Source organism: Rhinolophus ferrumequinum, chromosome 10, assembly GCF_004115265.2.
Source record: "Rhinolophus ferrumequinum isolate MPI-CBG mRhiFer1 chromosome 10, mRhiFer1_v1.p, whole genome shotgun sequence".
NCBI lineage: Eukaryota > Metazoa > Chordata > Mammalia > Chiroptera > Rhinolophidae > Rhinolophus > Rhinolophus ferrumequinum.
Window position 1 is genome coordinate 17,041,809 of NC_046293.1, and position 14,737 is coordinate 17,056,545.

Genomic DNA, 14,737 nt, shown 5'->3' on the forward strand with positions numbered 1-14,737 from the left:
ATGATATGCTAATTTCATAGCTGTAGATAACAATGATGGTAAGACAATAATTCCACACGATTAGAGCAAGACCATGGCAAGCTGAAGGTTGGGTAAGGATTCCTAATTGGCTGGCAATTGTAGATTTGGGAACAGGCAATATTCATGTCATGATGTGAGTGTGGTATGCTTGAGTAATTCATGAAGCATCATAGGACTAGAAAATATAAAAAGTGTAAGTGGCTCAGTCAATATATAGCATTATTCTTGTTTTGTAAGTAGCGGTTGACTTAGGCCACTATTGGATGCTCTGGTTTGTCTCTCGGGTAAATAATGATATTTATTTCCTTCTTCGAAAGAACACTAGGATGGTGGTAATACTTTTGGAACAATTCAACAATTCTGATTTTTTTAAAACAGTATACACCCATAAATTGTTCTTGCGCCATTTTCTGTTTTGGAAAAGCACTGGCTGGCTCCATGCATGTTTACTTTTACATGCTGAAGACTCCCATCAACCTCAAACAGATGCAAATCACTCTACCTTGTCATTGGGCTATTTTGTTCATCCTCAAAGTTCAGAACTTCCAAAATTTTTCTCAATTCAGTGAGGAGGAAAATTTAGAACACAGTATTTGAATGTTCTGCCCAGATTTGTCACACACACAAAGAATGAGTGGAAGAGGGCAACACCCTTTCCTACTAATCCTGTAAACTTGTCACTATTGTGTCGAAATGACACCCAAAGGTAAAAACTCTGGGCCTCACAGCTCCCCACAACTTTGTAATATAAATTACTACTGCATACACTACTTTAAATTTCTAACATAAGTTATACATCAGATGAAATACGGCATTTGGGCGGCTGAAGAGAAAAAAATAATCAAATCCAGTTTTTAGGTAAAAATGTGCTGAATCTTTAGCACATATCAATGAAATTGCTAGAATCTGGTGTTTCACTTTTTAAATACCACAACATTTGAACCTTTCAGCAATTCCAAAATCAACTCCCTCTCTCGGAAAGATAGTGTGCTTAAACTTTTTCTTTTTTAATTTAAAAATGTAACACAAACACAAACAGCTAACTAAACACACGGCCCATAAAATCAACAGTCTAAGCCGCTCTGAACCCTGAAGTATTTTACAACATCCTTCAACACTATTAAAGGCCAACAGAACTACCTCTTACGAGTCAGGGAAAATGCCCCTCAGCATTTTTTCTTCTTCTCTTTTTTTCCAGGCTTTTAAACCATTTTGGTAGTGATTTCTTGCATCACAGGCAGAAATCTTTGAAAAAGAGTCAGACGGTGTCCTGTGAAGAGTAAGAAAATTGCTAGGTCGAGATAATCATGCTTTAATGATGGGACAAGTACAAGTTCCCTAATTCCTGGGAATTCTTAGGGATGTACCAGTCACTAGAAAAAAAGAGCTATACATCTGGTATCCCCGCACTCAAGGGAGTTCTGAGCACCCAGTAAGTAGCTACTCTTTCTCCAGGCAGAGAAAGGGCAGCACCCTAGCAAAAGATGTGCTTTGACCCTAGTAACTGTAAAAAATAAAAAAGGCAATGGCAGAAGCATATGCCCTGTACTAAATAAGGGTAATCACGAATCATCTCATTTAATCTTCACCATTTAGCTTGTAGGGTAATTATCCCCATTGTACAGATTAGAAAACTGGGGCTGAGTAAGGCTAAATGTCTCGCCAAGGTCTTGCTCTAACAAGTGGCCAGACTAGAATCCAAACTCAAGATGGACTTCAGTGTGTTAACCATGCTCTGTGCTCTCTCACTTCCGCATCTCTTCCTTGAGATTTACTGTACGCAACATGCCAATGAGGAGTTCCAGGACAGGAAGTGGCTCTGTGCTATCTGTCCTTGTATAAAACCCAGCAGGAAGTAGGTAGCCCTGCAAGGTTTGCTGTTGCCCTGAAGTCGATCTCACCAATTGTTAAATCAATTTAACAAGCATTTCCTGGTTTGTTCCTTTGCTCGAAGCTCCATGCATCGGGGCAAGACACAGAGGTGAAGGAACCACGCTACCTGCCCTCAAAGAGCTGACCTTTTAGTGGGGGAAAAAAAACACATGCATAATTTCCTCTACCGCGAATCAATGCTTTAACAAAAGTGGAGTCAGAGTGGATTCTTGACAGCACTGAAGCCAGAACAGACTGACATTGGTAACAGTCAAGTTCCCAAAATGGACGTAAATCAAGGGCTCTTCAAACAGTAGGCTGTCTTGCATACAGCCATAGATAGCTCTCTATGCCAGAGATGTGTCTAGGTTAGGGAGGTCACTGCAGTCCTAACCGCATTATGAGGTGAGTGCTCTTACTCCACAATTTCCTTTGACAGGAAACTGAGGAGAGAAGGCACAGCAATTGTCAAAGGTCACACAATTCTTGTGTGGGGAGCTAGGATCAAAACAGATGACCAGGTTAAATGAGCAAGGAGTTTATTAGGAGAAGTATCTGTGCGAAAGGAAATAAAGAGACTCGGGGAAGCGTAGGCAAGTGAGTCTGAGTGAAGGAGAAAGGGGAGAAGGTTGAGTGGAAGTATCCTGGACTGCAGCACAGTCTAAGGAAAATTCAGCAAAGCCACTGAGGGGTCTTTTGCCAAAGCCGGCCAATAAAGGAGCCTTGTGTTTCCCAGGAATGGGTCTGCTTTGGTATCCACACCACACTCAGTCTTAGGGCTTGGAGGAAGGGTCCACCCTGGGCCAATCCACTATGGCCACAGGAGAGAGTCACATTAGGAAGAACAGCCATAACCATATAGGAGATAGGAGGAGGTAGTTTCCAGGGAAAACAAAACAAGAGTCTGGGCAGGCCAACATTGTGTCTAGTCTACATATTGTTCACTCTTTGTTAAAGAGGAGCCAGTCCACCAGGACTGCAGGTCTCTCGAAATGTATACCTTGACCTTTGGTTTTATTTTTTTATTTTTTTATTTTTTTTAATTTATTTTTAATTTATTGGGGTGACAATTGTTAGTAGAATTACATAGATTTCAGGTGTGCAATTCTGTATCACATCATCCATAAATCACACTGTGTGTTCACCACCCAGAGTCAGCTCCCCTTCCATCACCGTACATTTGATCCCCCTCACCCTCATCCCCCGACCTTTGGTTTTAAAAGTCACATCCCAAAATGCTGAGTAAATCACAGGACACTCATTCTGCTTGACTCTCAGATAGGAAAGGCTAACCTAACTCTCCTGAACTTGAACTTGTGATTCCCCAAAGTAAAGTGATATCCAAGTTGATACTGAGACATCTAAATTGTCCTCCACAACTTCATGTGTCTCGAGGCCAAGCCAGCAAGATAGCCAGAACACTTCCTTTCTAACAGTAAAGAACTGACGTCTGGGTCATCTCTTCAATCATCCACTGCTCTTCCCCTCCCCGCCCCACTATTTTACCCTTTTTTTGGGGAGAAGGTCAATGTTAAAGTAGGGCCTTATGCTGTATGATAAGCTGCTAATAGTCCTTGCTGGACAGTATTTGCCCAGCATTTTGTTACTGGGTGCCAGGATTTTCTTAGACTTTGTGTCATACAATACTTAACTTGTTTGGAGTGGGTGGAGATGGAAACAGAGTCCATTGGAAACATCACTGCTTCCTCCCTGAAATTTAAAGAGCCTATTGTCATCCTTCTTTTAGATTCTGTCTCTCAGGCAAAATCTCATAAAGATAGGCAGGGAGAAAAGAAGGCTTTATAATATCCACGGGGCTAGCTTTTGCTAACTGAAGACTGTGCTGTTATCCTCTATCAATAACCATACAAATGGGGGTCAGGGGTCAGCTCACACTAGTGGCAAAGGAGGGCACATACCCCCCCGGTTTAGAGTCTGGCCTTACCCTCTAAATCAGCATCTACCACTGTCTGGGCTCATGGGCAGCACGTGACGTTTTCAAGTATGATTATTGGAGAGAGATTTGGACTTTGAGGCATTAGATCTTGTTTTAGCTCGTGGGGAGGCAGTATGGCAGAGCAGCTAACCGGTGAGCCCCAGAATCAGAAGGAACTGGTGCAAATCCCAACCACAGTCGCATGTTTACTGCAAAGAAATTAGGCAAGTTGTTTAGCTTTGATAAGCTTCATATTGCTTAAAGGTAAAATGGACAAGATACTCGTACCCATCTCCAAAAGAGCTACCAGAAATAAATAAGAAAATATGTTCAATTAACATATAATATAGTGTCCAGCACATTATAAATGTCCAAATGACAGAACTATTATTCTTTTATCAAAATCATAAATTATTTTATTATCAGTTCTAGGTCCATCAGTTTGTTCCTATGTGCCCTCCAGCAACTTAGTAAATCTTAACAAGCCTCAAACTGTAAATGAGACTGACGCAAATAGCATCATCTCAGGAGGTGGTTGTGAGGACTTGCTGAGAATACTGTGTGAACTGAAGTGTCTGCAAACGTTAATCAAGATTATTACTATTGCCATTGTTATTAGCTCTCAGTGACCTTGATCAAAAAAAGTGTGTGGGTAGCTTTCCTTTGGAATACTAGGAGCTAGGAGGAGAGCCAAGAGATAACAGGAGGATGCAAATGACCTATTCAGGGCCTGTTCTGGCGTCATACATATCTGTGTATGATACACAGCGCGTAATAATGTATACTGCAAATTAAGCCTTTCTCAAAATTACTCCCTGATGAGTTGGTTAACCCTTTCTTCAGAGAAATATTTCCTCAATCAACCCTGGTGAGCTAGAGATTATTTTTAAAATAATCTTACCTTCCCTGGTGTCAATAGAAAACAGTATTTACTCACTACTGTTTTCCTTTCAAAAATCTGTCTAGTTGCATACTAGAAACAGCTTCAGCTGGTTTGTTTGTCTTGGACAAGCTGTTGAAGTGAAAAGTTTTTGCTTGGCTGAATGTGGGACAGTTTCATAACCCTTCAAGAAGTGCACTGAACATGAGTGCCAGCTCTGATGGCTGCTTCTGACACGCCCCCACTTGCTGCTCATTGTCCAGGGTGGCCAGCGTAATTAAATTAAGACAATGAGCAAAGCAACAGATGCAACTGAGACCAAATCCCTGAGTGCTTTTGTTTTGTCACTGCCATTGTCTACAACAAAGAAGTCACATGTGAATGCCTGGGAAGAGAGCCAAATGCAAACCAGACAACATCCCAGCTGGTTTTGAATGGCCTCCACAGAACGCGTGTGTGCATGGGAACCATGCTACTTGGAGCAGCGTCGGCTTTCCTCAAATGAGTTTCTGCCCATGGCTTTGCTGAGATGCCGAGACAGACCTAGAAGAAAAAGGCCGGATCTCTGTGTTCAGACTTTATACTTTACACCTCAGCTTTGAGACAAAAGAAAAAGAATCTCCCTGTTGGGGAAAAGGATAAGACCTATATGGTTGGCAAATCTAACCTCAGTTCTTTTTGCTACTGCCCTCATGAAATTGAAGAGTGAAGCATAGACGATACCTGAATTTCTTTTTCTGGAACCGGGAATTAATTTGACTATAAGGAAAGCCAAACACCTTATATGGCTGTCTTTTAATATGTTACCATCTCATTCTTGAGTATTTTCCTAGTTTGGGTATTTTCCATAATCTTAAAAATCTTTGTTCCTAAGATGGTGTGCCTCTTAAACAAAAAAAAAAAAAAAGGTAAAACTCAAATTATCTTATTTTTAGACCTGTTAATTAATTTGGTCAGTAGTTTGGTAGAGACGTGGTGTCCTTAATAACAGCTATTTTGGAGTGTTGATGAGCCTCATACCTAATCAGCAGGGTCTACTGAGAATTGAACAGAAATATTTCAAGGAGTTTGACATGATCCCACTCTGCGGCCCCATATATCTTTCTTCCATTTTTCTGGAGAGCTCTTTTTAAAAAGCAGAATAAGATGAAAGATTAAGAACACAAATTTACTGAGAGCTTAACAGTAGATGCTTTATACAGCAACAAATGCATGTTAAATGGACTTGATAAAAGGTGTACGATATTCGGGGAGAAGTGCCCGGATTTTAAATAGATGGCTTTCAAGCTATCCTATCCAAATGTCCAATTTCTTTCCACAAGCTTTTTCTCAGTGGCCACTGACCTAGATATTTTAATAAACATGTTTGCACAATGAAACCAGCTTCCTTCTATTCAGTCACTGCAGGATATTGACCATCAACTTATAATTGCTATTAAAAACTGGCTTTTATAAAGGAGTTGGTGATTAACTCAAATGTTCCAGGTAGAGCTGAAAAGTGCGTATGTGTAAGATAATTACCAAATCACTATGGGCCTTAGTCAATAAATATTATTGCCAGGGATTTGTAAGTAACTGATTCTGCGCCAGCTTCTCACCCTCTCCTGGTCTCAGGTCCTAGTGATCTTCAAGGTCCCTTACAATGATCTTTAAGCTCCTAACAATGATTGGGTGAGTGGTCATTACCGTAGCCAGAACAAAGAATGTGGAGATTCCAGCCACAATGGTGAGAACTCTTGTTTTCGGTCTTGGTGGAAACGTTCTGAGAAAAAGGGCCACTGTGGATCCTTCAACTTCATTCAGTACCAGTAATTATCCATTACGTTCTCCTATAAGAGCCGCCTGACTAGAGGTGAAACCAAGAGAAGATGCCCCTTATGTTTATGCATGTGAAGGCCACTTCCTCCTGGATTTTATTTCATATCATCTTATTTGTCTAAATAAAGTTTGTTACTTAAATATAGTCAAGGATAAAATAATAACTACAAGCAAAGTATAATAACTTGGTTCTGCACATTACCAGAGGCTCCATTATACTCATTCACTCATTCATTTAATTCATTCTACAGCTACGTATTGAGCACCTGCAAAATCCTGGGCACTGTTCTAAACACAGCACTATAACAGTGAACAGACAGAATGTCTCTCCCATCACAGGGCTTCTATTCTACGCAAAACTCAATATTCCTTGGATGAAAGCATTGCTCGTTAATGAGCAAATGGTAGCAACAAAGCAGAACCCAGGACTTTTGGTCCACGAATGGTTACTTTCCAACAAAAATGAAAAACTGATAATAAGAAGAGTAATATGATAATAATAATAACAATGTAATAATAATAATATATAGTGCTTACCATGTGCCACACCTATTATAAATGCTTTTATGAACTACTTCTTTAATCAATCCTCAATCTTCCAAGGCAAACACTATTATAATCCAAGTGCATGGATGAAATTGAAACTCAAGAGATTGTCACTTACACCAGTTCATGTAGTTTGAAAATGGAAGAGCTAGATTTTGAGCCCAGCTCGGTATGTCTGTGATTTTACAGATTCTAAATCAACTAGAAAATTTCCTAGTCTTCTACTTCTAAAACTCCCTTTCTCCAAAGGAGAGAAAGAAAAAAAATGAAAAAGAAATATCTTCGTTTTACAAAAATTAAAATGGAACAAAATGCAATAAAACAACAGAGAATGATGCCAGAAATGTGATTTTTTTTTTTTCTCACTAAGAAAAGATGCTATAGGCCAGAAGACTGGAATTTCAGGATCTCCATTCTATCAATGAATCTGTGATAGCAGCAGATAAATAGCAACACATTTATATGTGGTTATAAAGCAATCTGTGGTCCCCATGCCACCAGGGGCGGGTAGAAGTAGCTTGAGTGAGCTTTGCCTAAATTAAAAACTAAAGGCCCAACTCTCTATTAGATTGACTGGTGAGGCATAAGATAGGAAAGGTTGAGACTCAATGTTAGAAACAAATGGGTAGGGTACATAAAACTTCACGATGTTAATGTCACTTTTTCTCCCTTATTTTTAGGAAGTACATTTGAAGAACACAAGTAGAGGGAGTGCAGGAAATAAGAACTACAGAATGTAGGAAGACCTTCCTGAAGAGTGAAGAATGACATGCCACTGGCAGGATCCTTTGCTCTGCACGAGTTACCTGTTAAACACCAGAAGACCTACCAAAAATTAAGTTTGATAACATTTCAAAAGATGGGCATTCTTCCCAATGAAATACACAAGTAAATATTTCAACATTGTCTTTAGGAGTGATTGTTAAAAGCTTTGCACCTTGCAAAAATGATCCTGGAGTTGGTAGATTGCTGTTGATCCTTTATCAATAATGTTCTATAGAGAAAATATATATATATCTATATATATATATCTTAGTCCCTGCCTCTCAGAGCCACAAATGCATGGGTGTTGTCTAGATCCAGTTGCACTAAATTTGTCTCTGAATCTTGGCTGCTGGAGCCATTCATTCAGCAGCCTTGTCTAAGTGGTTTATTTTTTTTTTTTATTTGCACTTCTTTCTACACAACACAGGTTGTTTGTTTTACAGTGTCTGATAATCTTGTTTGTCTGTCTCCGCCCGCCCCCACCCCCATCACCTTTACATTTGCTGAATTTGGCCTCCTCAGTAACAGCAGCAAGCAGTCAAGTAGCAAACCAATTTTTAACCCACAAGTTTCCATCTGTGGCATTTGTACCAAATATAAGTTGAATGCACTTATTGTAGACACAAAGCTTTATTTTTCCACATCTTGCTAAAAAAAAAAAAAAATGCAAATAGTTGCAACTTTGAGGCCAAACATTTTTAGGTGTATGTTTTAAGCATAGAAAGTCTCAAACTCTCAACAGTTCCTTCAAATGATGAGTTAGTGTGCAACCTGATTAGTAACTTCTCCCTTTTAATTTTTTTCCATATAGAGCACTACGTAAATTTCACATATCAACAATACAGGATATATCAAACAGTATGTAAAACTCTGTTTTTTAGAACAATGGTGCTATTTTGTAGTTTGTTATAGGAAAGAGTCTGGCCAAAACGATAAAAGGTGAAAGCAAAACAAAAGAGGAAGCCTGGAGCCAAAAATGACAGAGGGGAAGGGGACTAAAAATCCATCCATTTGGGAAAGAAGGCCAAGTTCCCCCGAGTATGCCTTCCAAGAGAAGCTTAAGATACAAAGTCCACTGAAGCAAATTTGATTGACGAGTCCAGAGAGGAGTGGAAAAAGCATAAGGCTAGGAATTTCACAGTCCTGGTTTCTTTTTCTCACTGAAGAAATAAACATCTGCCAACTTGGGCACAGACTCACCACTTTGTGACCTTGGGCAAGTCACTTCACCTCTCTGTGCCTCAGTTTCCTCATCTGCAAAATGGGGGCAATACGCCATCTACCTACCTCACAGGGGTGGTATGAGGATTAAAAAGATAAAGCTTCAGATTTTTATCCTTGGTTGCTATGAGGATGCAAGGTCAGAGCCCTTGAGTTGCTGGGATGCAAGCAATTCTATAAACAACCCATTCATAGCAGACTAAGAAAATTGATTAGCCAAATATCCCTGACATGCCAATTATTGTAAATGAAGCTATCTAAGTATCCAGCTAACTAGTTGTTAAAAGCTCACAGCTTGATCTCTTTTAAAACACTTTTCAAACTAAGTTAGAAGCATTTGATTTACATTTTGAATTCTGCCATTTGGATTTATGAATGCTAAGTGAAAGAGAGAAAGGAAAAGAAAAAGAGAGGAAAGCAAAAGGATTTCTACTAATACAAGAATGATTACTCAATTTGTTAGAATTTGTTAGCACTTACTGATAACGCCCCCCTTCCCCGCCCACACACAGGCAGTTACTAGTAATCTAATAATATTTCTTTTAATATTATAAATGATACTCTGTTCATTTTGAAAAACAGTTATTCCTTCTCTTTATGGAATCTAAAAAAATATGGCCGAAGGTTTCCGAAGTTGAAATGATAGCTAATAAAAAGTCGCAAAGTTACTTTCATAAATTTTGCTCTTATCCTTGGCTGTATATATATATATATATTTTTTTTAATTTTTTGTTTGTTAAAATATGCTTGATGAGAGTTGCTAGTTGAGAGGCAAAAATGTCCTTCACAGCTAGAAATTTTCCCTCAGTCTGCTTAGAAGAGTGGCCCTTAGCCCTCTATGGGTGTGACTTATCCATTCAACTGAAAATTGGTATCAAGAAAGCCCAATGGTGAGGACAGGCCCATGCTGGCCTAGGAAATGTTTCTTGTCTATGCACCAAGATTTTCTTATTAGAACAATGAGCCATCCACCATTCAGATCTTTTTATCTGCCTTAGAACTTTTTCATGAAAAGCAACCAGACTTGATTATTTCATGCATAGAGCATCCCTTTTAGTCATGGAAAGTGTACATGGAAAACAAAAATAACATCTTTAGTTTTCATCCCATTGGTTCATCTCAAGGCTCAGAGGACAGGGAAAAAAAAAAAAGAAAAGACTTTCTGAATCTCCAAACATATGCTAACAAAAGGGCTATTTAGTGGGTGCCCCTGCTCAGCCAGAAAATATTTTTACCCTCAGCCCACAGTGTTACTTGAGTGGAGTACCTCTGGCATGCTGAGCAATGTTCTGGTCACGGTGGACAGATGTAAAAGAAACAAAAGTCATTTTTGCCCTTCACCTGTTTTCCAGATGTAAGGGTTCTGTGGAGTGAGGTGCTGGACCCCTCTTTCCAAAATGGCACTTCTGATTTTTATTTCTCGTCTCTAGTGTGTACCTTTTTAAAATTACTGACTCTCAGCAACACTTCTCATGCAATCTTCTGCAGACCGATAGGTTTCCAGACCTAGTTGAATATGGTAACTCTAAGAGTGTGACTTATTTGATTGACTCAATAATTCTACTCACAGCCTTTAAAAATGCCCCAGTGAGGAAAGCTTAAAAACGCGAAGACATATTGTCTTTCTTAACCTTTTCCCACACATAATACTCTCCAACTATATCATAAATCAACTAATTAAAAATCAATTAATTATACTACCCCACTGTTTTATTTTCAAATAAATTAAAACTTGAAGGTAATTTGATGTAAACTCCAAAAGTCAGTTAATTCCCATAAACTACAGCAGAATGACCCAGGATTAATAGAAGCAAGCACCTAAAATTTCACAATTCAAAACTTTATAAGCTTTGCTTTAGAATTTTGCAACAAGGCAATTTCAAGATAACGAATAAGCCTTAAATATTGGTAAGAATGAGCTTCCAACTTATAGGCTTATTTCCAATTTAAATGACAATACTGAATTACCTAGGTCAAATTTTTGTTCCCACTTTCCCAAATAGTGTAATAGTTTTATACGAACATTTTAAAACGAGGAAGCTCCACTGAAAAAGCTAATGTATCTTGCCACCACAATCCACTCTTCTAGACAGAGCTAAAGAAATACTCTCCCAACATGCACCTTACACATACACACACACACACTCATCCTTAGAATCCAACGGAATACTGAAAAAAAAACACCAAAAAAATCACTTCCCTGAAAAATCTTATTTTAAAAAAAGAGCCTGGCTTCCCTGAGAATCTTTCCTCTTCTGGGAATGTCGATATGTAGATAAAACCATCTCATGTACTATGGCTCCAGGGTTTCTGTTACACGTTTATGCACTTGGGAGAATGCTTAAATAGAAGATGTAGCACATTTTGCATTCCCATTTATTGTTTGGCCAGCTATGCCAATGTGGTGCTATTGTTTCTTTAAGAAAGTACTTGACTAAAAAAAAAAAGGAAAAAAAGAAAAAAAAAAGAAAGCATAGACATATTTTTTTAAAGTATAAAAACAACAATTCTATAGGTCGATGGCTTAATAAAGTAGCATTAGGTCGAGTCACCACCCCCGTTCAACTTTTTATCACTCACATGTAGCAGACTGTTCACCAAATTGTGAATTTGGGGGTGCAGGGGCAGAAGAGGGACATTTTTTTAAAAGCAGAAGACTCCATTATTTTGTTGGCTCTCAAACTCATTAAACTTAGCAATTTGTTACCCAGTTGAAAGACCTTGATCAAGAGCTTGGAATATGAATAGAGGGGGGAAAGACATTATAGGCAAATGGCAGAAGTAAAATGATGAAGTTACTCACTGATTTTTTTTTGAGTGTGTGTGTGCTCTCTGCTCTAAAACAGATATTCAGCAAGTGGAAAAAATAAAGACAAAAAAAAACCGCATAGACTCACCTGCTAAAAATAGCTTCTGCCACATCCCCCTTGAGTAAATCTTTGGCATTTACTAGTTTATGAAAGATAGTCTCCCTTCATTTAAACATCTCAAAGAACAATAGCTCCCATGAAAAGCAATCACTGATCTCATTGGGAAGTGTTGGAAAGTATTTCCTTATGAGATGGGAGTTATCTACTGATAAGGAAAGAGAAGAATTTATGAGAAATCGTTGAAAGAGATGGCTAATAATCTGTGAAGATTTTTTTGTTTTTGTTTTTTACTTTATACAGTCTTTAGGAATATCTTAATGTTCAAAAATGACTTGGTTCTTTCTTCTTTTTTTTATATTGGAATGAGGGATGATAAGTTAAACCCACATAGACTCTTTAAAACTATAGGCTAGATAGACATGTATGTTTGACTTATTGAAACTATAACCAGACTATTTAAAATGTTTTTGCTATTTTTAATCTTAAAAGATTGTACTAATTTATTAGAGACAGATCACGTTTGGCTCTACACAAGAAAGAGCGTTCCCACTCAAATCACCTGAGCTTTCCCACCAATATTTTCAAAAGATAAATCTGACTTATGGATCATTATGGCATCATTTATTTTAAAAAAAATTTAAAAAGGAGAATTGTGATTCGTTCTGCCCCTCTCCTGCAATGATCATAAAGTCCAGAATCTGGTGGTGGGGGGGGGCGGGGGGCAAAAACAAGAAGAAAATTTTGTTGGTTCTTTGTTTTTGGTTTGTTTGTTTGTTTTCAATGCTAGTGTTTATTCCTATAGTACATATTTGCTTATCACTATTTTAATATCCTAAAAGACTCTCCTGTTAGGTATTAGAAACTGATACATAGTTATCTTTTTTGTGTGATTTCTATTTAAAAAAGAAAAAAGGAGATGAGAAACCTGTCTGAAGCTTTAAGTGCGTATGGTACAAGATAAAGATATCAATTTAAGTAACCAATTCCTTTCTGGAAAATACCTTTTTTTAGGAAACCTCCCATACATAAGACAGAGGCCCAGGAAATTTTTGAAACCGCCTTTATTCCTCCCAGTCCTTATTCATTTAGTATCTGCCTCAAAATTTTATAAAGGGCCGACCAAGCTGAAGCCCTAGAATTAAAGGGACCTTTTTAAAAACATATATTTCACAATGTCCTTCCTAACTTATGATTACACATTGATCTTAAACCTGGTCCCTCTTTTCCCCATTCTTCAACTGTCATCGATAAGGTCTTTCAAGAAAAAAAAAATTTCTTAATTTAAAATAAGAGAATACAAAAGTCCAAATGTTACTGCACAGTTGAAATATAAGTTAAGATGGAGCTAGTTTCTCCTGCTTAACCCCTGCAGAATCACCTTCAAAATGTCCTTTCCTAATCCTTAGAATCTGCCCTTTTTTTAATTGCCCAAGCCACCTGTATCCTAAAAGTAAACCTACTCTTTTGCTCCAAATGCACTGGCATAAAAATAGGGAAAATGAAAACAGGATACAAATTCCTTCCAGGCCACCCACTGGCCCCAGTCATCCACTCATGGCAAAGCCACTTCTGTTAATTAATCCCTTAATCTGATTTTGTTTGGATATTTATCTTGTACCTGCTGCTAAACACACTGCAGGAGGGACTCTGAAACCTCAAGCTGTCTATTCACATCTCTTATCTGTGTCTGTGTTACATTAAAATGTCTATTCAAAATATCAAAAACTTTCAAACATTATGCAGCTTGTATTCAGTTTACATAAGGGGCCCAAATACCATATCAGATCTCTTCTCGCTAAGAGAGTTAATAAAGTATGAAAAATGGGGTTACGTCATGTGTTTTACTTCATATGTTTTTATCACACTTATAGGCCAAGTGTGATAAATAAACTTACAGACACTGAATTAATTTTCCCTGCTACTTTGAAACCAGAAAACAACGATTGGTCATGCATTATCTCTGTCTTAGTTCAACAGCATATTTTTTATTAAATTAACTCTGATTGTATTTGAAATTATTATTCATTTATGGCAGAGGAATATCAATCTTAATGACTTCTAAAAATGTAACTAACTGAATCATTATCTTACATTTACTGTTTAATAAGCATATTTTGAAAATGTATGGCTAGAGCGTCATAATAAAATGATATATCTTTCTTTAGTAATTACATTAAAATTAATCATGTTTGATTAATTAGCTCTTTTTGGACAATGTTGGTGTAATGTGTCATTCCTTAAGTATTCTATTGTTACATAGCATTTTTATTAAGTCATTGCAACAAATAAACATAAAAAGTTACCCAAAAAAATAAAACTAATCAATCATACACCAGAATGGAGATATCTTATAAAATTTACAGATTATATTTAAAAATAAATATGTTTCAAAGAACTTGCACAAACTATGTAAGAGATGTATGAATTGTACAACACATTCATTAACAATAAAACAGGGTTAAATAACTGACCCCACTCACATACTCCAACAGTGAGTTATGATCCATGATACAAAGCATTTGGGAAAAGATTTTCTGTCACATAGGGTACATGATATCCAAGTGACTTTTCACACACTCATATCGAGAGATTTTTATAACAATGTGATCTCTCAATCAGTCTTTCTGATTATTTACTGAATACCTAACTCAGTGAATATTAAACTCAGGGCAGCATTTGTAGAACACAAGGTGGAAAGATGAGTAATTTCCCTCTTATAGAAAAGCATCTCATTTCATTTTCTTTTTCTTAAACCCTCCATGGAAAGTTAGTTACACGTGAAAAGGCTCACGAGCTTTGTGCTTGATT

The 14,737-nt window shown here is 37.6% G+C and overlaps 1 protein-coding gene across 2 annotated transcripts in view; it reads left to right on the forward strand.

Annotated features, from left to right (window-relative positions):
- The window catches only part of IGF1 (insulin like growth factor 1), a 74,276-nt gene extending 62,725 nt beyond the window's left edge, over positions 1–11,551 (forward strand). For both annotated transcript variants that reach the window (XM_033117216.1, XM_033117217.1), the window contains exon 4: positions 7,754–11,551. In XM_033117216.1, coding sequence (XP_032973107.1) covers positions 7,754–7,813 — 60 coding nt within the window. In that variant the 3' untranslated portion in view covers positions 7,814–11,551. The remainder of the gene's footprint in view (positions 1–7,753) is intronic.
- Positions 11,552–14,737: the final 3,186 nt, after the last annotated feature.